Raw genomic sequence first — 23,943 nt, forward strand, 5'->3', positions numbered from 1 at the left:
GAACAACTATTTTAAAAATAAGTAAATAAAACATGAGCAGTTGTCCTTACCTGCACACTTGTAAACACTGACCAATAAAATCACAGGTAGTGTCAGCAGGCAGAATTCAGCCATCATCATCTTCATCATCACCACCATTGTTGTCAGCCTCATCTACATTTAATAAGTGAAAGATAAGCCATGCCTAAGTGATTGATATATACTCAATCATTCGATCCAAACCACAAAACCATGAGACCAGTATTATCCACATAGTAAAGAATTTGACCAAGGCCCCATAGCTAGTGGGTGACAAGGACCAAGATGCAAACCGAGGTCTGCTGGACTCTCCGCATATGCTCTTGGCCATTGCGTTCCACGAGCACCCATGAAAGCCACTTGTGTCCTTCTTTATGTATTTTATGAATTTATTTGTATTAACTACTGTCATAAGAAGGACTGAGAGTAGGGAGAGCCAATTCCTCAAGTCCTAGAGAGACAGATAAGGCAGAGCTGCCCTGGGTGGGTCATCTAGCCTGGAGTCGCCATGGAGATGATCCCAAATGTCTCAGAGAAAGGGCTTAGAGGAAGTTTCTCACCCCAAGGGGACTCAGCGCTCCTAAAAGAGTCAGATCTATCAATCTTTCTTCAGTTTCTTCCCTTCCTACTCATCAGAAAAGCTTATTAGTTTTGACATCACCATCCACTCTCATATAACTATATTAAGAAGGGGGAGAGAAGGAAGGGGTGTAAAAGAATTAAAATACCCAATCTACCAAAACAGACTAGGTCTAAAATCAATGAGTCAACGGACACCAGTATAACACACACACTCACTCTCACTCTCTCTCTCTCATTCTCTCTCACTCACTCTCTCTATCTCTCTCTCTCTATCTCTATCTCTCATACAGGGGCTTCCCTGGCGGCTCAGAAGGTGAAGAATCCACCTGCAATGCAGAAGACTCAGGTTTGATCCCTGGGTTGGGAAGATCCCCTGGAAAAGGGAATGGCTACCCTCTCCAGTATTCTTTCCTGGAGAATTCCATGGACAGAGGAGTCTGGCAGGCTACAGTCCACGGGGTCTCAAAGAGACACGACTGAGCAATTTTCACTTTCATACTAATATATTAGTATATATACTATGGACTTCCCTGGTGGCTCAATGGTAAAGAATATGTCTGCCAAGAAGGAGATGTAAGTTCAGTTCCTAGGTTGGGAAGATCCTCTAGAGGATGAAATGGAAATTCACTCCAGTATTTTTGTCTGGGAAATCCCACAGACATAAGAGCCTGGCGGGTTACAGCCCATGGGGTCACAAGAGAGTTGGACACAACTTAGCAACTAAAACAACATTATTAAGGAATTTGAGGCAAAATATTAGCAGAAACAGATCCAATTATTTACAGTTGTTCCCTGGGGAAGTTATAATAGAGACTAAGGGGTGGCTGCTTTAGAGTGCTGCCGTTTTATAAGCATTTTAATACCATTTAGTTTTTCAAATCAAGTGCCAATATTCCTTTGATCTGTGAAAAATGATGAAACAAAAATAATAAAACCTACCCTCCTAAGTGGCCTCCTTTAGCTTAATGGCCTCCAGAAAGGAGTTCAGACAGAGACAGTACAATTTGATGTGGTTGGTGGAGCCATGAGATCTGAGTCACTGCAGATGGGAGGTGCCTGGTGTTGAGTCAAGAGCCCTGGATCTTGAAACAGAAGACCTGGGTTCCAGTCTTGGCCTTGGTGCTCCAAGCTCTGTGGCCTTAGGCAAGGTGCATCGTTTCTCCGAGCTTCTTTATCCCATAAGGGCAGTCATCCACACCTGATACAGCCAAGAGGATTAAATGCCATAAATCCCAATCCAGTGACGCAAACTAACCTCACGGTAAGAAGACAGTGAGTGGGGACCTGAAAATCTGGGCCAGGGAGGCGACAGCCATGGAAAGACAGACTTGAATAAGAGATGCAGGCTTCTTGACCATGAACCAGGCAGTGAACTGAAATTTCCTCTCCCCTCCATGCTGTTCCCCAGTTCTCTGATACCATGGAGTATATTTTAGGATTCTACAGACTCAAAAGAGAGGCAGATAACCCAAGCGTCAATCTGCATCCCCCTGGGTGAGGCTCACACAGACCTTGAACCCATCTGATCCTTGCCTGGGCCATCTTGAACAAAGTCCCTCCTTGATTCTTCCTAATTTAAAAAAAAAATTTCTCCAAATTACTTAACTCTAGGATCAAACCTTAGGCCCCAAAAAGGAACCTCCAACCCTTTCTCCATTATCACTATGTCACACTTTGTGAGAGGCCTGGTCATAGCTGTCATTTTAGGACAAGCGGGTCCAGGCTTCCCAGGAATCAGCCCAATGTGCGGCCATTTTTTCCAGGTTCTGAGCATTTAGAAGAGCTCATAGCTTAAGGGCCAGCTGCCAACTGCCTGGTTGCCAAGGGCTCCCTTTCTCCCGGCCGCCACCCCCGCTTCCCGGACTCAGAGCCTGCACTGGTTTGGGAATGAGAGAGGTCTGGCAGTCCACGCTTTCCAGGCTCTGCCATAGAACCTTGTCCTTTCCCGCCATCTGTCTCTCTTTTGAGTCTGTAGAACCCTAAAATATACTCCATGGTAGCAGAGAACTGGGGAACAGCGTGCAGCGGAGAGGAAACTTCAGTTGAGTGCCCGGTTCATGGGCAAGACTCACGACAAGACTCATACCCCATCAGACAACACTGCTGTTACTGGTATGTCATGATGTAAAGAGGTAGAAAGATGCCCTGTGAAGCAGCCCTGGGCAGAGAGGCCCCAAAACAAGACTCCAGATCAGGCCTGAGGCACCCCTACCAGGATGAGGAGGCAACAAGAGACTTAGGCTCAAATATCCCCAGAGGTCGCAAGAAACACGGCCTGCTCTCTGCGTAGACAGCACATGGCGTGAACACACAGACCTGCAGATTCAAACCCCCCAAAATGAAGTTTATTCTTTGGCACTTCATACTTGGCAAGGGATGATCATAATGTCAATGTATACAATGATTAAACTAGTAAAATACATCTGGATGGGAAGGAAACCTCAGAGACCAGCTTTGATTCCATGAGCACAGGGTAAAGGGGCCAAGATGGGGAGACAGCAGAGGGAGGGTTAGGGGACTGATTAGCCAGTGATTAAATGTCATTTTTCTTGAGTCAAGTGATTCTTGTTTTATTCAAGTGTCCAGGAAACAACGATGAAATTTTTTTTTCAGTTTTGGGGAATTCTTTTTTTTTTTTCTCTTTTGGTCCAATGAATAGCTCAACCATATGATTTTATAAGTATTGTGCAATTCCTAAATTACAGCCTTTAAAAATCAGGCTGACACTGTCAACTCCTGCTGGTTGGGATTTTCTGAATCACCTACAGAAAAACGGCTGCTCCGCCGAGAGCCTGTCTGAGAAACGGGCCGGTATATTCTGTGCCCCAAAGCATCTATTTCCTCAAAGATGTAGCCAGGAGGCTCAGGGTATGAAGCCAGGCACCTACTCATTTCCTTAGGAGTAAAGCTGATGGTGTATGTGGTCTGGCCCTCCACAGGGATATTTCCTCGGGGCCCAGACCAGACGGGCTTGCAGCTTTTGGTCATCATGGGCAGGTGGGGCACATAGTGGGTTCGTGTGGTGGTCAGGCAGTCCAAGGGCTCAGTGGGAAGGTTCAGCTGGGGGATGGGCTTGATTGGCTCTGTCCGCGTGCTGGCCCACTGCTTGTAGTCCTCTTTGGTCGTGGTGGAGCCTTCAAAGCGGCCACCCTTCTTGACCGAGAGCACAGGTCGGCAGGACTCAGCTGGGGCACCCTTAGGGTACGTGTAGTGGGCTTGCACAGTTGTCAAAAGGTCCATCTTCTCTTCAGGAGGGACATACATGGCAGGAGGTTTGGAGAACACCTGGGGCGTTGGCCAGGCTTGGTACTTATCTCTAAACTCAGTGGTGTTAGAAAATGGCGTGTCGAGCCCACAAGGCCTGGCAGGTTTCAAGCTCTTGGCTGGCTCCCCCATCAGACCCCGGTATGACTCTTTGTGGGTGGTGAGGCTTTCAAAGGGGATTTCACAGGGTCTGAACTTCTCTGGCTCATGCACAAAGCGCTTCTCCAAGGGGTGGGGCACGTAGCTCATCTTGTAGTTTGTCAGATCCTCCAGGGGGATGTTACAGAGCTTGGGCACAGCTGGAGGCTTACAGCTCCTGGTGTTCACCAGGCCCTTCATGGAGTAGTCGTCCTGCTGTGTGGTGCGACTATCAAACTTGGTTGATGCTGGCCGGTAGTGGTGAGGTGGACGAAGCAGCTCTCGTCTTGGTTGGTTCCAGGGTAAATAGTCAGCTGAAAATAAAGCAGAGGCGGTGATTATTCATAAATCCCATCACTCAACCTGCATGTATTCCCAGAAGCCACAAGCCAGTCTTCAGGGAGATGTTTCAGGAGACAGAGGAAAACCAGACTAGATCCCTGCCACCACCTCAACCAAGGGTTTAATGTTTCAGCTTTGTGGTATTTGCAGATTATTGTGCAGCAGAAGGCTTCCCAAGTGGTGCTAGTGGTAAAGAACCCGCCTGCCAATGCAAAAGATGTAAGAGATGCAGTTTCGCTCCCTGGGTCAGGAAGGTCTCCTGGAGGAGGGCATGGCAGCCCACTCCACTATTCTTGCCTGGAGAATCCCCATGGACAGAGGAGCCTGGTGGGCTACAGTCCATGGGATCACAAAGAGTCAGACACGACTGAAGTGACTTAGCACGCACACACATGCAGAAGAGACTAATTTATAGGAGTCTCATCACACCCACAGTGCTGCATGTGGGGACTGTAGAGGGTCCAGGGCCATGAGTGGACCCATGGAATGGACTCCAACAGAGAAGTCCAACTGCTGGTTTTCCCTTATCCAAGAACAGTTCCATTCCTCTAAGGGAAGGTGCCCTTGTGAATCAGCAAAGAGTGACTGAGCCACCAGCCAGACTTGCTAGGCCTCCTGGTCATCCATGGGGCGATTGCCATCATGTTGCTATCATCACACATACACTCCACATACATCAAATATGGCACTCCAGGGGAATAAGGGGCACTGCGCTGGCTAACCAATTCTGAATCCACAGGGAATTCTCTTGCCTACAACTTTACAAAGAGAACAAAAGTAGTCTTTGAGGTATATAGCCAATACCAGTGGAGTCCACAGGCACACTTTTTTTAAACAGCTTTCTTGAGGTATAATTCGTATAAATGTAAATGTGCCATTTATATTTATAGAAATATAAAATGCACCATCTTACGCACATAATAATTTCTACTGAGTTGTGCAACAATTTATAATCAAAATCTAGTTACGCTGAATCCCTTGCTGTACCACATAAATTAACAAAACATCGTAAATCAACTATACTTTAATAAAAAGAATTTTTTTTAATCTAGTTATAGAACATTTCCATCACCACCCTAAAAATCTAATCAAGCCAATTTGCTATCTTCATTCTCATCCCTGGGCAATAATTAATCATTTCTTGGTCACTCTAAATGTGGCTTTTCTGGACATTTTCTATGAATGGAATTGCACAATATATAGTGTTTTGTATTGGCTTCCTCCACTAAGCATAACGTAAAGGAAGTCCATCCCTGTCGTAGCATGCACCAGTTGACTCCCTTTTATTGTTGACTAGTATTAGAGTAAATTTTGTTTATCCATTCTTCATTTGATGGGCATTTGGATTGTTGTCATCATTTCGTTATTATGAAAATTTCTGCTAGGAACATTTATAGACAAGTGTGTGTGAGGCTACATCTTTTCATTTTCCTTAGGTAGATACCAAGAAGCAAAATTGCTAAGCTATATGTTTAATTTATGTGTAACTTTTCCACATACCGCAAACTTTTCCAAAGTGGTGCGTGCCACTTCACATTCCCACCAAGCAATGTATGAAAGTTCTCATTTCTGCACATCAACACTTGTTATCATGATTTGTTTTTTAATTATAGGCATTCTATAGTGGGTGTGTAGTGGCATCTCATTGTATTTTAATTTACATTGCCCTAATGATTAAAATTTTTGAGTATCTGTGTATGTGCTTGTTTTTGACTGTATAGAGCTTCTCCATCTTTTCCTGCAGAGAATATAACCAATCTGATTTTGGTGTTGACCACCTGGTGATGTCCATGTGTAGAGTCTTCTCTTGTGTTGTTGGAAGAGGGTGTTTGCTATGACCAGTGCATTTTCTTGGCAAAACTCTATTAGTCTTTGCCCTGCTTCATTCCACATTTCAAGGCCAAATTTGCCTGTTACTCCAGGTGTTTCTCGACTCCCTACTTTTGCTTTCCAGTCCCCTATAATGAAAAGGACATCTTTTTTGGGTGTTCTAAAAGGTCTTGTAGGTCTTCATAGAACCATTCAACTTCAGATTCTTCAGCATTACTGGTTGGGGCATAGACTTGGATTACTGTGATACTGAATGGTTTGCCTTGGAAATGAACAGAGATCATTCTGTCGTTTTTGAGATTGCATCCAAGTACCACATTTCAGACTCGTCTGTTGACCATGATGGCTACTCCATTTCTTCTGAGGGATTCCTGCCCACAGTAGTAGATATAATGGTCATCTGAGTTAAATTCAAGCATTCCAGTCGGTTTTAGTTCGCTGATTCCTAGAATGTCAACATTCACTCTTGCCATCTCCTGTTTGACCACTTCCAGTTTGCCTTGATTCATGAACCTGACGTGCCAGGTTCCTATGCAGTATTGCTCTTTACAGCATGGGACATCACCAGATGGTCAACACCGAAATCAGATTGATTATATTCTCTGCAGCAAAAGATGGAAAAGCTCTATACAGTCAACAAAAACAAGACCAGGAGCTGACTGTGGCTCAGATCATGAACTCCTCATTACCAAATTCAGACTGAAATTGAAGAAAGCAGGGAAAACCGCTAGACCATTTATGTATGACCTAAATCAAATCCTTTATGATTATACAGTGGAAGTGAGAAATAGATTTAAGGGCCTAGATCTGATAGATAGAGTGCCTGATGAACTATGGAATGAGGTTCGTAACATTGTACAGGAGACAGGGATCAAGACCATCCCCATGGAAAAGAAATGCAAAAAGGCAAAATGGCTGTCTGGGGAAGCCTTACAAATAGCTGTGAAAAGAAGAGAGGCGAAAAGCAAAGGAGGAAAGGAAAGATATAAGCATCTGAATGCAGAGTTCCAAAGAATAGCAAGAACAGATAAGAAAGCCTTCTTCAGTGATCAATGCAAAGAAATAGAGGAAAACAACAGAATGGGAAAGACTAGAGATCTCTTCAGGAAAATTAGAGATACTAAGGGAACATTTCATGCAAAGATGGGCTCGATAAAGGACAGAAATGGTATGGACCTAACAGAAGCAGAAGATATTAAGAAGAGACGGCAAGAATACACAGAAGAACTGTACAAAAAAGAGCTTCACGACCCGGATAATCACAATGGTGTGATCACTCATCTAGAGCCAGACATCCTGGAATGTGAAGTCAAGTGGGCCTTAGAAAGCATCACTACAAACAAAGCTAGTGGAGGTGATGGAATTCCAGTTGAGCTATTTCAAATCCTGAAAGATGATGATGCTGTGAAAGTGCTGCACTCAATATGCCAGCAAATTTGGAAAACTCAGCAGTGGCCACAAGACTGGAAAAGGTCAGTTTTCATTCTAATCCCAAAGAAAGGCAATGCCAAAGAATGCTCAAACTACCACACAATTTCACTCATCTCACACGCTAGTAAAGTAATACTAAAAATTCTCCCAGCCAAGCTTTAGCAATATGTGAACCGTGAACTTCCAGATGTTCAAGCTTATTTTAGAAAAGGCAGAGGAACCAGAAATCAAATTGCCATCATCCACTGGATCATGGAAAAAGCAAGAGAGTTCCAGAAAAACATCTATTTCTGCTTTATTGACTATGCCAAAGCCTTTGACTGTGTGGATCACAATAAACTGTGGAAAATTCTGAAAGAGATGGGAATACAGACCACCTGACCTGCCTCTTGAGAAATATGTATGCAGGTCAGGAAGCAACAGTTAGAACTGGACATGGAACAACAGACTGGTTCCAAATAGGAAAAGGAGTACGTCAAGGCTGTATATTGTCACCCTGCTTATTTAACTTATATGCAGAGTACATCATGAGAAACGCTGGGCTGGATGAAGCACAAGCTGGAATCAAGATTGCCGGGAGAAATATCAATAACCTCAGATATGCAGATGACACTACCCTTATGGCAGAAAGTGAAGAGGAACTAAAAGCCTCTTGATGAAAGTAAAAAAGGAGAGTGAAAAAGTTGGCTTAAAGCTCAACATTCAGAAAATGAAGATCATGGCATCCGGTCCCATCACTCCATGGGAAATAGACGGGGAAACAGTGGAAACAGTGTCAGACTTTATTTGGGGGGGCTCCAAAATCACTGCAGATGGTGACTACAGCCATGAAATTAAAAGACGCTTAACTCCTTGGAAGAAAAGTTAAGACCAACCTGGATAGCATATTGAAAAGCAGAGACATTACTTTGCCGACTAAGGTCCGTCTAGTCAAGGCTATGGTTTTTCCTGTGGTCACGCATGGATGTGAGAGTTGAACTGTGAAGAAGGCTGAGCCCCGAAGAATTGATGCTTTTGAACTGTGGTGTTGGAGAAGACTCTTTTAAGTCCCTTGGCTTGCAAGGAGATCCAACCAGTCCATTCTGAACGAGATCAGCCCTGGGATTTCTTTGGAAGAAATGATGCTAAAGCTGAAACTCCAGTACTTTGGCCACCTCATGTGAAGAGCTGACTCACTGGAAAAGACTCTGATGCTGGGAGGGATTGGGGGCAGGGGAAGAAGGGGACGACAGAGTTTGAGATGGCTGGATGGCATCACTGACTCGATGGACGCAAATCTGAGTGAACTCCGGGAGCTGGTGATGGACAGGCAGGCCTGGCATGCTGCGATTCATGGGGTCACAAAGAGTCGGACACGACTGAGTGACTGAACTGAACTGAACTGTTTGTGCTTGTTAGCCATTCATTTGTCTTTTTGGTAAAATATCTACCCAAATCTTTTGTCCATTTTTTAATACAGTTGTTTGTCTTATTTTTGAGTTAAGAGTTATTTTTGTATTCTAGACTACAAATCCAATGCCAGATATGCGATTTGTAAATATTTTTTCCCAGTCTGTCACTTACCTTTTCGTTTTCTCGCTGGTATCTTTTAAAACACACGGAGATTTTGAATTTTTATAAAATTTACTTTTTTTCCCTATGTCTTAGTTTAAAAGATTAAAATTTTTAGCTCTTACATTTAGATCTCTGATCCTTTTTGAGTTAAATTTTTAGTATGGTGTGAAGTAAGGTCTAAGTTCATGTTTCTGCAAGTGGATATCAAATTATCTCAGCACCATTTGTGAAAAAGACAAATTTTCAGCTACTTTGGTTTGATTTTCATAAATAAAACTTAGAATCATACCATGCCAATTTCTGCAACAACAAAAAACCTCCTGAAATTTTAATAGGAATAGCACTGAATCTATAAATAAATTTGGGTGGAACTGCACCTTAAACTGCATTGAATCTTCAGTCTACAAACATGGATTCTCACTACGTATTTTGATACTATTTCTCATTCTACAAGGCTACCATTACCCTGATAACCAGATAACCAAACCAGACAAAGTGAAAGCGAAAGTGAAAGTAAAGTCACTCAGTCATGTCTGACTCTGCGACCCCATGCACTGTAGCCTACCAGGCTCCTCTGTCCATGGGATTTTCCAAGCAATAGTACTGGAGTGGATTGCCATTTGCCAAAAAGAAAATTACAGTGATACCAATATCACTGATAAACATAGATGCTAAAATCCTCAACAAAATACTAGCAAACAGAATCCAACAACACATTAAAAGGATCATATACCATGATCAAGTGAGGTTTATCCCAGGGATGCAATGCATATACTGATACTTCAGTATATGAAAACCAATCAATGTGATATACCACATTAACAAACTAAAGGATAAAAACCATATGATAATCTCAATGGATGTAGAAAAAAATTTCAACAAAATTAAACCAATTTATGATTAAAAAAAAGAAAAACTTTCCAGAAAGTAGGCATGGGGGAACCTATTCTCAATATAATAAAGGCCAGATACAACAAACCCACAGCAAACATTATTCTCAATTTTTGAAAAACTGAAAGCATTTCTTTAACATCAGGAACAAGATGAGGGTGCCCACTCTCACCACTATTATTCAACATAGTTTTGGAAATTCTATCCACAGCAACCAAAGAAAAAGAAACAAAGGGAATCCAAACTGGAAAAGAAGAGGTAAAACGCTCACTGTTTGCAGATGCCATGATACTACACATAGAAAATCCTAAAGATGCCACCAGAAAACTACTAGATCTATTTCAATAAAAAATTTAGTAAAGTCACAAAACACAAAATAAATACACAGAAATCTCTTGCATACTTATACACTAACAACAACAAAATCAGAAAGAGAAGTTAAGGAAACAATCCCATTTATCACTGCAACAAAAAGAGTAAAATACCTAGGAATAAACCTACCTAAGACAAAAGAGCTATTTACAGAAAACTATAGACACTGATGAGAGAAATCAAAGATGACAAAAACAGTGGAGAGAGACACCATGTTCTTAGACTGGAAAAATCAATACTGTGAAAATGACTATAATACCCACAGCAATTTACGGATTCAGTGCAATCCCTATCAAAATTACCAGTGGTATTTTTCACAGAGCTGGGACAAAAAAATTTATAATTTGTACAGAAACACGGAAGACCGCAAACAGCCAAAACAATCATGAGAAAGAAAAATGGAGCTGGAAGAATCAGGCTCCCAGACTTCAGACTGTGGTTATTGCTTAGTTTCTAAGTCATATCCAAATCTTTGTGATGCCACGGATTGCAGGCTTTTCTGTCCATAGGATTTTCCAGGCAAGAATACTGGAGTTGGTTGCCATGCCCTCCTCCAGGGGATCTTCCCAACCCAGGGATCAAACCCATGTCTCTTATGTCTCCTGCATTGGCAGGAGGGTTCTTTACCAATAGAGCCACCTAGGAAGCCTTCAGACTATACTACAAAGCTATAGTAATCACTATAGTATGGTACTGGCAGTTTTTTCTTTTTAATTGATCTTACTTTTAGGCCTAAATTCCTGAGCTACCCTCTATCACAGGATAGTTTAGTAATCTGCCTCTGATTAACCAGAAGTTATATGTAAGCACCCTCCTCCTAGTGGCTCAGACAATAAAGAGTCCACCTGCAATGTGGGAGACCTGAGTTCAGTCCCTGGGTGGGAAAAATCCCCTGGAGGAGGGCATGGCAACCCACTCTGGTATTCTTGCCTAGAGAATTCCCATGGACAGAGGATCCTAGTGGGCTACAGTCCATGAGATCACAGACTTGGACACGAAAGAGTGACTAAGCACACATACTTAGGCACCTTAAGCCACTAAGGTTTTCACCATTTGCTAATGAATCTGTGTGTGAGTTGGAGAATATAGTCAAAGACTGTACAGTTTGCAACTTTTTCCCAGCTTTTATTTTCTGCCAGGCTATCTCATATCTCCTCTGCATATGCACCAGGCATCATGTTCAGCCAAGAAAGATGAGTGAATACCTAGACCCTTTCTCTGATCTCTTGAGCCTGCACACTGCCTTGCCCATATGCACAGTCTTCCAGACCATCAGGAATATGTATGAGCTTATCAAGGCCCACCTCTGAGTCTGTCTCATTCTCTGAGTCTCTTTGGTAAATTTCTGACTGATCTACTGGTCTGTTGCTTGTTTCAAGTAGTACTGCAACCTCAAACTAACCGCAGAAGCTGTCTTCTCTAATTTTTTTGCCATTAATGTCACTATTGTTTTTACTGAATTGCCTGAGTACGCACTTTTCTCCAATCAGCCCCCACTGGCAGTAAAGTTGCTGGTTTTCGCAGCCTAGCCTGCCCAAAGCAGAACTACCACACAGATGGAACTTGAGGGAGGGGTGATGGAAGCAGCCCTAGGATAAAACACCACACACTCCCACTGTTCATAACATGGTTTAGTAGTTTGTCTTGAATAAATGGTTCTCAATTTGTTGTACCCCTTGGGTTGAGTTCCAGAACCCTAAAATGGTTGGTTTTTACTGTTTTGTCCAGTTTTATTGTTGCTTTTTTGGGGAGAGAATTTGTCAAGTTCGTCATTCTGCCACGCTGTAAGTCCTGACATCCCCACCCCCAGGCACACTCTTAAGCTTATTTCAGGCTAATAATACTACCAACTATTTATTTTAAATTGGCTTCATTTTAATTGAAAATCTAATCTTTCTCCAAGAGCTATTAATGGCTCTATCAGCATCTTGAAAGCATTAGGGGGCCTTAGAGGGAACCATCTTGCTGAATATAAACCACATGTTTCCCCCTCAGACTTCAAGCCTCACTGAAATGAGGGTATCTACCTGTAGATGCCTATACACTGCCTCAAGGTACATGGGAGTGGGTAGGACAGGGTTTTCTGGGCCTCTCCTGTGATGGATGAAGTGTTAAGAAAACAGGTTCCTAAACTGAGAGTTGCCTCATATGATTTCTGATACCCAACAATACAGTGGAAACCACATTATTATCCAACCTCCTAACTTCCTCCACCCAGCGTATATTACAAAAAAACCTCAGAATTCCACATGACAAACTATTCACATGCCTGAAAAGCCATCAATAAAAGCCCTTCAGGGCCAGGGTGTCATGTGCATAATTGGCAAGAACCTCTTTAAAAGGGATTCCATTCAATAATGTGTCTAAAAAAAAAAAAAAGAAAGAAAGAAAAGAAAAGAAAAGCTAAACCTAAAGCTGAGCATCAAGTAATTACACTCTCAATCTTTCCAATTGCACAGTGTTTTGAAAATGTTAAAATTACAACCAAATGCTGCTGGAGCAAATTTTACTAGTGGTTTTCTGGAGGCCAGTAAAGGCACTGGCCATAGAGTAGTAAGAGAAAAGTCTGCATATTTTTCCTATGCAACAATAGCAAGCAGAGCATATAGACAGAATAGAGATGCACCCATTGAAATACATCTATTTAATGGCCTTGATCTTTGGTTTCTACCCCACCTTCCTTTTGGAAGGAGAATCAATGTATAGACATAAAACCATAAACACTGCTGCAGAAGACTTATTAAGGCAATACTATTTCCATAAGAGAAACAAGTCATCACATGAGCGATCAGCCAACAGATAAGGCAAGGATGTGGCCCCTCAAATATGCATGAGGCTGTGCAGGAGGCAAAGAGCAAATGTCCCAGGTCTTCCCCAGGCTTCACTCCTGCCCTTGGCTGGCACCCACCAAGAAACAGACCTGGTGGGAATATGTGCGACTGTAATGCCAAACCATGTCACCAGGAGCCCTTGTAAGCAGAGATCTAGAACTATTCGTTCACTTATCACCTCACTAACCACATCTTCACCGCAGCATCCCCTGTGCTAAAAGCAGAAAATAAATGTTTGGCATTTAAGGCCAAGTTTTGGAAGCCACTATATCCTAGAGGAGTAATGGAAAAAATTAACCAGAGATTATATGATATGGTAAGTATTATTCAAAAAACTACGTTACACATAGGTTACAACTGACACCGAACGACAGATGTTTTCTTTGACTACAAACTGAATTGATTTTAAACCTGAATTTCAGAGGAGAACTATGAAACCTACCCTCAGGTACAGATGGAGCCAGAATAAACCCAAAAGGTCTAAGATGCCTGGTTCAGAACAGTCCTACTGCTACTTCATTAAGCCTGGGTAAGTACACGTTTGGTAGGAATGTAAATTGGTGCAGCCACTATGAAGAACAGTATGGAGGTTCCTTTAAAAAACTAAAAACAGGGCTTCCCTGGTGGCTCAGTGGTAAAGAATCCACCGGCCAATGCAAGAGACATGGGTGCGATCCCTGATCTGGGAAGATCCCACATGCCTCTGAGCAACCAAGACCGTGTGCCAACATCACTGAGCCTGTGCTCTGGAGCCTGACAGCCACAGCTCCTGAAGCCCAAGGGCCTAGAGCCCGTGTTCCACAACAAGAGAAGCCGCTGCAATTAGAAGCTCACACACTCAACTGGAGAGCAGCCCCTGCCTGCTGGAGCTGGAGAAAAGCCTGCACAGCACTGAAGACCCAGAACAGTCATACATAAATAAATTAAATCATTTTTTAAAAAAAGAACGAGAACAAATCTTTTGGGAAAAAAAAAAAAGAAAAACAGAGCTACCATTTGATCCAGCAATCTCACTACTGGGCATATCCTCGGGGGCGGGGGGAAACAATTTGAAAAGATACATGCACCCTCAATGTTCACTGCAACACTGTTTACAATAACCAGGTCATGGAAACAACCTAAATGTCCATCAACAGAGGAGCGGATAAAGATGACATGGTACATGTATACAGTGGAGTATTACTCAGCCATGAAAAGGAACAAAAGCATGCCAATTGCAGCAACACGGATGGACCCAGAGATTATCACACTAAGTGAAGAAAGTCAGACAAATACCATATGATATCACTTATATGTGGAATCTAAAGAAAGTGTACAAATAAACTCATCTATAAAATAGAAATAGAATTACAAATATAGAAAAACTTGTTACCGGGGGGCAGAGGGAAGGAATAAACTGGAGTATTGGGATTGACATATACATACTATTATATATAAAACAGATAACAAAGAAGGACCTACTTTATAGCACAGGGAACTCTACTCAATACTCTGTAATGGCTTATATGGGAAAAGAATCTAAAAAAGAGTGGAGTCGATATATAGCTGATTCACTTTGCTATACAGCAGAAACTAATACAATAGTGTAAATCAACCGTACTTCAATTTAAAAAAAAAGTTAAGTCTGTGTCAGCAGACAAATTTCTGGTACCTATTATAACTGCTTTATAAAAAAGAAAATAGGGTTTTCTCAACACTAACTTTCTCAGTAAGGCAAAGTCAGCCATGACTCAGTTTTAGCAGTAGAATACTATTCTCTGGTTTGCAGAGGGTAATTTGAGATGTAAATGTTTAGAGAAGGGGAAGAATATGGCAGATTAGATATTTTTTTCTGTGTGTTGATTTTGAGTGGGGATTATTTTGTGGGAGAAGTGGAGGGAGATGTCCTTTTAAATAATATCACTGGGATACTCCATCCTTGTCAACCATTAAGGAAAGCAGGGAGTATTTCCCAGTATTTCTCTCCTTGCACCCAGGGCAAGGTGGAGAGGGGAAGTTGAGCTGAGCAGACAGCTGTTCTGAGGAGCCTCTAACTCTGTCAAGACTTGTAAATCCAGGAGCCCACAGGGAGGATGTAGAGAGGAGAGGATGCAGTCAGATGAGCCCTACCAGAAGCCCTGCCTCCTCACCCATCAAAGGGAAGTGCTCAGTTGGGCTCTGTTTTTTTCCTGCCTGCTCAGTGTCCATCTTTTGCCCTCCTACAAACACTGGGATGAAAAGGGAAACAGAGGAGCCTTGCAGAGGCCAAAGTGCCACCCTACAACGTGCCTCATTGGGCTGACTCCTTAATACAACATCTGCTATGGTGCCTACCTTGTTAAGGGTAACAGACAAAGAAAAAGGCAGACCCCTGCTCTCTTAGAGCCTGCAGTCTAGCCAAAGAGACAAATGTTAAACTAAATTACAAAATGAATTATAAACAAGGTCAGCCTTCAAGCACCTTACAGAATGTGTCTGGTCTGGCATCACACCTTCAGAAGGTGCGATGCTTCAGCCCCTTGCAGAAGGATGAGCACTGGAGAGGGGACGGGAGAGTGGCTCTCTAAAGAGGGAAAGGCAGTGCAACATGCCCTGACACAGAAAAGAAGCGGAGCAAAGCAACTGAAAGCACCTCCCGTGGCCAGAGCAGAGGGGCTCAGGGAGGAGGAGCAAATCTTCAAGGCAGCAGAGGAGAGGGCAAAGGTGTGGGAGTTTCTCCTAAGAACTGGAGTGATTATTTGATGAGTTTTAGGTATAGAAGAGGTCAGCTGAGACTTCTATTTTCAAAAGATCTCTCTGCTTGCTTTCTGTGGCCAACAGAGATGAGCTGATAAGGTTGGAGAGATGCGCTGCTAGGCGTCCAGTGGTAGACATGGAGAAGGCAGGGTTTGGTTGTCACCAGGAGGAGGCAACAGAAGGACAGAAGAAAGAGGGGGTTAAGAGAGGGGCTGTAGTGATACAATGTGGAATAAGCTGCATGGGAACAGACACAGGAGGGGCTGATGATGATGAGAAGGAGGGTTGAGGCATCAGTGGGCGGGAGGTCCCAGTGAGGCCAAGGACTGTCACAGTGGGAGTAAATACCAGAGCCAAAAGGACCGGATGGTGGAGGGCATGAAGGTGGAGCTGTCTGGGGACTTGACAACGTCCAGAATGTGGCTTGGCAGAAGGTGGCTATGGAAGAGTAAAAGGTAATAGGTGACACTAAAGAAAGTAAAAGGACAAAAGAAAAGAAAAAGCAGAGATACTCAGCCACATTTAGAATCTTCCAGAATGATAGATTAACAGCTCCTGGAAGGGCTTCAGGACAATTCCTACATCCCCTCCAGCCTCTCCACCTCCCCATGGCCAAGTGTTAAGCTTGACCAAATAAGCCACTACTGGGGACTTCCCTGGTGGTCCAATGGTTAAGACTCCATGCTTCCAATGCAGCGCTGCGGGTTAGATCACTGGTTAGGGAACTAAGGGGCTTCCCTGATAGCTCAGTTGGTAAAGAATCCACCTGCATTGCAGAAGACCCCAGTTTGATTCCTGGGTTGGGAAGATTCACTGGAGAAGGGATAGGCTACCCACTCCAGTATTCTTAGGCTTGCCTTGTAGATCAGCTGGTAGATAATCTGCCTGCAATGTGGGAGACCAGGGTTCGATCTCCAGGGAAGATCCCCTGGAGAAGGGAAAGGCCACCCAACTCCAGTATTCTGGCCTGGAGAATTCCATGGACTGTATAGTCCGTGGGGTTGCAGAGTCAGACACGACTGAGCGACTTTCACTTTCACGGGGAACTAAGATCCCATGTGCTGCATGATGCAGCCAGATTTTTTAAATAATAATTTTAAAAAGCCACTATCACCACAGGCATGCAGGCATCACAGACATGTGACAGGGACAGTTTTGCGCATATTCTTAGGGCAACCGTGTACATCATAAGCAGCACAGTTACTGATCACAAACCTGGCCTCCATCCCCATGGCGTCAGTCCTGTGGCTCGTGCTCCATAGAGTCAGTGACTGCCACCAGCTACACACACCACCCGATATCCTGTCTCTCCTACCAGACTACAAAGTCAAGGACAGGTCATTATGCTTCCCTCATGGGTCCTAATACCATGCCTGGAATGCAGAAAACGCCCAATAAAGGAGGAACCCATCCGTTAAAATGAAGTTCAAAACTAGCAAAACTAATTTACGAAGTTCAGAGTCAGCACAGTGGTTCTCTTCTGGGTGGGGACGGTAACTAGACGGGAGTATCGATGCTATACATTTCAATCTGCATCCTGTTTCCATACGTATTCACTCAAAATTCATTGGTCTAATTTGCCTTTGTACTGTCAGCTATCTGGCAACTCACCAAGGGATTCTCACTTTCCTCTAGGACTTTCCTAAAACTTTTGCAGTCCAATAGGAATTACCTATAGCAAATACAGCACAAGGAAATCTACTCAATATTTTATAATACCTAAATGGGAACAAAATTGAAAAAGAATAGATAGAAGAAGCACAAGCTGGAATCAAGATTGCCAGGAGAAATATCAATAACCTCAGATATGCAAATGACACCACCCTTATGGCAGAAAGTGAAGAGGAGCTAAAAAGCCTCTTGATGAAAGTGAAAGAGGAGAGTGAAAAAGTTGGCTTAAAGCTCAACACTCAGAAAACGAAGATCATGGCATCTGGTCCCATCACTTCATGGCAAATAGATGGGGAAACAGTGGAAACAGTGTCAGACTTTATTTTGGGGGGGCTCCAAAATCACTGCAGATGGTGATTGCAACCATGAAATTAAAAGACGCTTACTCCTTGGAAGAAAAGTTATGACCAACCTAGATAGCATATTGAAAAGCAGAGACATTATTTTGCCAACAAACGTCCATCTAGTCAAGGCTATGGTTTTTCCAGTAGTCACGTATGGATGTGAGAGTTGGACTGTGAAGAAAGCTGAGCACCAAAGAATTGATGCTTTTGAACTGTGGTGTTGGAGAAGACTCTTGAGAGTCCCTTGGACTGCAAGGAGATCCAATCAGTCCATCCTAAAGGTGTTCTAAAGAACACCCTGGGTGTTCTTTGGAAGGAATGATGATAAAGCTGAAACTCCAGTACTTTGGCCACCTCGTGCGAAGAGTTGACTCACTGGAAAAGACTCTGATGCTGGGAGGGATTGCGGGCAGGAGGAGAAGGGGACGACAGAGGATGAGATGGCTGGATGGCGTCACTGACTCAATGGACGTGAGTTTGAGTGAACTCCGGGAGATGGTGATGGACAGGGAGTCCTGGCGTGCTTCAATTCATGGGGACGCAAAGAGTCAGACACGACTGAGTGACTGAACTGACCGAAGTATACATATAACTGAATCACTTTTCTGTATACCTGAAACTAACACAACATTGTCAATCAACTGCACTCCAATATAAAATTAAAATTTTTTTAAAGGTTAAAAGGATTGATGTATATACAAAATAGTTATTCAGGGGGAGGTACTCAGCCCATTAAAAAAGAAAACAATTTTAAAAATTCACTAGTCTCTATCATTATATATTTGCACATTTTTCTGTATGTTACATTTCCATAATTTTTTAACAAATGAATGAATCAATCAGTGGTGAAACCCAACTTGGCTTAAACTTGAACTGCTTGCCCAATACAGGATGGGAATGGCAAGCTGAGGCAGGCACTGGCAAATATTTTCTGTCGGAGGCCAGATATTAAATGTCTTAGGCCTTGCATGCCATATGATTTCTACCACAGCTATTCAACTTTGCTGCCGAAGCACAAACTTAGCCATAGATAATATAGAAACCCAATGGGAGTGGCCGTGTTCCAACAAAACATACTTATGATGCTGAACTCTGAATTTCACTTAATATTCACATGCCCTAAAGTAATAGTCTTTCTCATTTTTTTTAATCATTCAAAAATTTAAAAACCATCCTTACCTCTCCAGCTGCCCATAAACAGGCTGAAGGCCAGATTTGGCCACAGGAAAGACTGCCCAGCCTGTGCACTGAGGGCGTGTGTGCATAAAACCCATTTCCCAGTCAGCACCTAGGCTCAGCCCATCCTCCCCCAACCCTGCCCCTCCAGCCCTCTCCCACCTTTGTAAGTAGGCAGACTCTCCATCTTGTCCCCACAAGGGTATTTACTGTCCCGAGGTTTGATGGGATCCACTCGACAGAGGGGGTAAGGGTTGTAATCTTGTTTATACGTGGTCTGCAGATCCATGTTCTCTTCACTTGGGACGAACGGGTTGGGCTGGTGGATCTTCACTGGTAACACTTTGTGAGGCCCAAAGTCTCTCCTGTAGGAAAATAAGCACATGCCTTGGGAGCCCTTGCCTCAGAATAAGGCTCATGGTTTCCATTCAACCCAATTCTATAGGCGCTTGCTGAGAAGCCATCCTCTCCTCTCTGCTTTCACTGCTCTGCCTCCTGTTTCCCACTTTTGACAAAGACATTGCCATCCGCTTCTCACTCAAGTTATACACCGTCAAGGGCCAGCCACTCACCAGGTGCGTGCTCCCTACCTCCACCCTGCAGCTCATCGGTTCCTCTTTCCTCCTCAGTTCAGACCCTGACCATTTCTCATGTGGGTCATGTTATAACCTATAACCTGGGCTTCCTGAATTACCCCCACCACCTGCCACTCTTCTGTCCTAGAGAGCCAAAATCAACTTGTCTGAACCCCAAATCTTACCCTTTTATTCCCTGGCTTAAAAATCTTCCAGATAAAGCCCAACGTTCTAGCACGGGATGTAAACCTTCCTGGACCCACCTCAGCCTTCCTCCCTGGCCACATCATCCCCTCCTCTTCCCCCTCATCTCACCACCATCCCACTGCAGCCACCCAGGACCACTGAGGTCTCTCCTGTGCCTGCTACCTCCACCTTCCCACCCAACCTGTTCACTGTGGAGCTGACTTCTATTTTTCAGGTCCCACCACCTCCTTCTCTATGCTCCCAATAGCTCATGCTAATAGTTATCTTCTTCCTCTACTTAACCTCATAGAAAACCCAGAAGGCCAAAAAATGCAGACAATGAACCTTTCACTTCTCAGCTCTCTGGCATCAGCACTCCCATTATTTCAGGGAATATGGAAACAATGGAATAGAAAAGTCAAGACATTCTATGAAAAACAAGTATCATATACAAATGCATATATATGGAATCAAGAAAAATGGTACAGATGAACCTGTTCACAGGCAGGAATAAAGTCACCAACTTAGAAAACAGACATGTAGACACACGGCAGAGAGGGAAGGGGAGGGGGGCACGAACTGGGAGAGTGGCACTGACCTACATATACTGTGTGTGTGTGTGTGCATGCGTCTCTCAGTCATGTTCGACTCTTTGCAATCCCGTGAACTGCAGAGGCAAGAATACTGAAGTGGGTGCCATTCCCTTCTCCAAGGGATCTTCCCAACCCAGGGATTGAACCTGGGTCTCCTACACTGCAGGCAGATTCTTTATCTTCTGAGCCACCAGGGGAGCCCACGTGTAAAATAGATGGCTAGTGAGACGCTGGGTGTGTAACCACAATGAGCTCAGCTCTGTGATGATGTAGAGGGGTGGGAACAGAAGCTCGAGAAGGAGGCGATGAATGTATACGTATAGTTGATTCACTTTGTTGTACAGTAGAAACTAAATACAACATCGTAAAGCAATTTATACTCCCAACTTAAAAAGCATGACACTCTTTACTATACACTCCCTTCCCAAAGCACCCCACAGTTCTACAAAGACCAAGACACTGTAGCACGAAGTACCCTGGCTCAGCCTGGGCGCCCACTGCCCACCAGCTGCCCGGGGCAAACTCTCTCCAGCATACATTCCCCCCTTCCTCCAAGAACTTCTGCTTCACACAACAGGCTGTTCTTGCCTGAAACTCATTTATCCAACTGGACAGGAGGAAGGTGGCTTTTCCCTAATGGCACTTCCAAAACGACCTCACCAAAGGAAGGGGAAGGCTTCCGGACAGGAAGACGTTGGGCCCAAACACCAGTAAAAACCTACTTCCCCGCCGAAATCTGGAGCAGTGTTAGTGAGCCACGCTTGACTAGCAGAGGCAACACGCTCCACTGTAACCTGTCTTGCATGAATTATACGTATGGTTGTCAATAAACCCAAACCAGGGACTGAAAGTGCTTGGTGGGAGGGGAGGAAAGAGTTAGGAAGCCGGAGAATTAGTTTCCCTAGGGCTCCAAAGGGGAAACAGGAGATGCTTCAGTTGAATTCCCTGTAACACCCTCTGGGTAGGTTTAAAAATACATCTCAGCAGCAGTTACCAGGCCTGCAGCCGGGGCTCTGTCCCCAGGGACCCCATGTTGGCAAATAGCAAGAGGAAGCCAAAGACCTGAGGCAGCTGAAAGCTGACAGTTAAGTCAGGGTTTATGGAGGGAATGGGCTGAATAAGAACCCAGGGATCAGCTCCCCACTCCTACTCTTCTAAGTGTGCAAGTACCTCACACTGATATCTGTTCAAACCTAAACCAGCTGCAGCAGGGAACTAGGACAGTCAGGCCCCCAGGCTGCCAAGAGAAATGGGAAGGCCCAGAAAACACTGGCTGATAACCAGCTAACTGCAAAGTGGCTTTCTTGTGTTCTCGAGGAGGGCTCCCAAGGGGAGGTGGTCTCCTTACTCCCCAGAGGACTGGAGTGGGGTTGGAGGCAGCCTCCACACAAACCTGTGTTCACTGGTGGCTACCCAAGAGTTCAGCCCTGTTCACTCCAAGAACGTGCATCAGAAGATACCAGGCGGCAGGTGATGAGGAGCAAAGCTGAATGCCCACGCTGCCCTGCAGAGCCCTCCCCAGCCCAGAGCAGCCAGGGGTGCCCTCCTGCCATGGGCCCATTGCACCCTGGAACCTGCACATGGAACACGAGACATTCTCTTCTGCTGATACTTCTACTGAGGGAACCAACTTCCCCTCAGAGGTGCTGTGAAAACCTTCCTGCAAGGGCTGCCAGGCTCTATGATAACTAAAATGTACTTAATGCCCCCATTTCCTGCTGCTACAAGAGGAAAAACAAAAAACAGGACTTCCCTGGTAGCGCAGTGGATAAGAATCCACCTGACAACACAGAGAGTACAGGTTCAATCCCTGGTCCAGGAAGATTCTACATGCCTCAGCAGCTAAGCCCCATGCACCATGCCTAACTGAAGCCCTTGCTTTCTAGAGCCCGTGCTCTGCAACAAGAGAAAGCCTGTGCATGGCAGTGAAGACCCAACACAGCCAAAAATAAATTTTTAAGCAGCAAAGCACAGATGACTGCCTACAACTAACTTCACCAATTCATGGACTTTTCCTGAAGCTGGTTTCTCAATAGCAAAAGGTGATGCAGCAAAATCCTCATTTACCATGCTTGAGGAACGAAATTGTTAACTGAATCTTCCTCTCCAACACAAAATTCAAGACAGTTTATGAAACAACATCAATGGATTGAATTTACTGATCAGTTATAACCAAGACAAACAATCTTGGGGAGGGGGGCAATGATCTACCCCTGAAGAGAGGAAAGTAGCTTAAACTTTAACTCATTTATCCTCAACCCAAAATTATTTATCATGGCTTAAGAATGAATTGAATCAGAATTTATATGTTTCCTCATTATGTTTTTATGTTCAGAACATTTACTGAAATCTATCGTTAACCGCAACATAACTGCAGGTCCCCAACCTCTCATAATCTTACAGCCTTTAAGTTCACGTAAAAGAAAAATATTTTATCCTTCCCAGAAATTGCTCAAATTTAGTTGGTTGGTTTTTTTTTTAATAATACTCCCTCTCTTCCTGGGGTACATTTCCTAGCTCCTGTGCCCATTTTTACTCTGAACCAAGAAAAAAAATGGTCAAAGATGTTAAGTTTCTTTTAGGTGCATAGTCATAAAAGTTATCTACTACGGAAAGCCCTGAGTTAAACTCTGAGTTAAGTAAAGGTTAAAGAGAACCTGCTGGGAAGCCAAAACAATTTGACTTCCCATCATTAGGCAGAGTTAAAGGAAGGCATTTGACAAGAGTCTGGCAAAAGGAAGAAACTATAGCATAACAGCTAACCAGGGTCATGAGCCTGGAAGAGGGAAAAGGATATTTTCATTATGATAAAAGAGCTACACAATACTTCGTTCAATCTATTTTTAATTTTTTAAAAATGCTTAACATTTGTATAAACTTGGCATGCTAGAGAATTTTTTTTTTAATCTGGCCATCCCAATTTGCATGTGGGATCCCAACCAGGGATCAAACCTGTAGCCCCTGCACTGGAAAAGTAGAGTCTTAACCCCTGGACCGCCAGGAAGTCCCTATTTTTAATGTTTAGCTGTGCAAACTTCAGAATTTGTTAATATGCCCAAACAGTTGATATTAATAAGCAGAAATAATTCTAAGAGCTCCTGCCCAGAAATTAACCCATGCACTTATGATCAATTAATCTACAACAAAGGAACCCAGGATATATACAATGAAGAAAAGACAGTCTCTTCAGTAAGTGGTACTGGGAAAACTGGACACACACATGCAAAAGAATGAAGTTAGAACATTCTCTAACAATACATACAAAAATAAACTCAAAATGGATTAAAGACCTAAATGTAAGACCAGAAACTGTAACATCCTAGAAGAAAACAATACTCTGACATAAATCATACCAATAGTTTTTTTCAACCTGTTTTCAATCTCTCCTAAAGCAAAGGAAATAAAAACAGAAATAAACAAATGGGACCTA

At 43.6% G+C, this 23,943-nt stretch overlaps 1 protein-coding gene across 1 annotated transcript in view; it reads right to left on the reverse strand.

Annotated features, from left to right (window-relative positions):
* Positions 1-3,143: 3,143 nt before the first annotated feature.
* Positions 3,144-23,943, reverse strand: part of SAXO1 (stabilizer of axonemal microtubules 1) — a 111,117-nt gene continuing 90,317 nt past the window's right edge. Inside the window, exons 3-4 of the mRNA XM_027963921.3 lie at positions 19,322-19,524; positions 3,144-4,316 (exon numbers count right to left, since the gene is read on the reverse strand). Of these exons, the coding sequence (XP_027819722.3) occupies positions 3,316-4,316; positions 19,322-19,524 (1,204 nt within the window). The 3' untranslated portion in view covers positions 3,144-3,315. The remainder of the gene's footprint in view (positions 4,317-19,321; positions 19,525-23,943) is intronic.

This window comes from Ovis aries, chromosome 2 (genome assembly GCF_016772045.2).
Source record: "Ovis aries strain OAR_USU_Benz2616 breed Rambouillet chromosome 2, ARS-UI_Ramb_v3.0, whole genome shotgun sequence".
Lineage (NCBI taxonomy): Eukaryota > Metazoa > Chordata > Mammalia > Artiodactyla > Bovidae > Ovis > Ovis aries.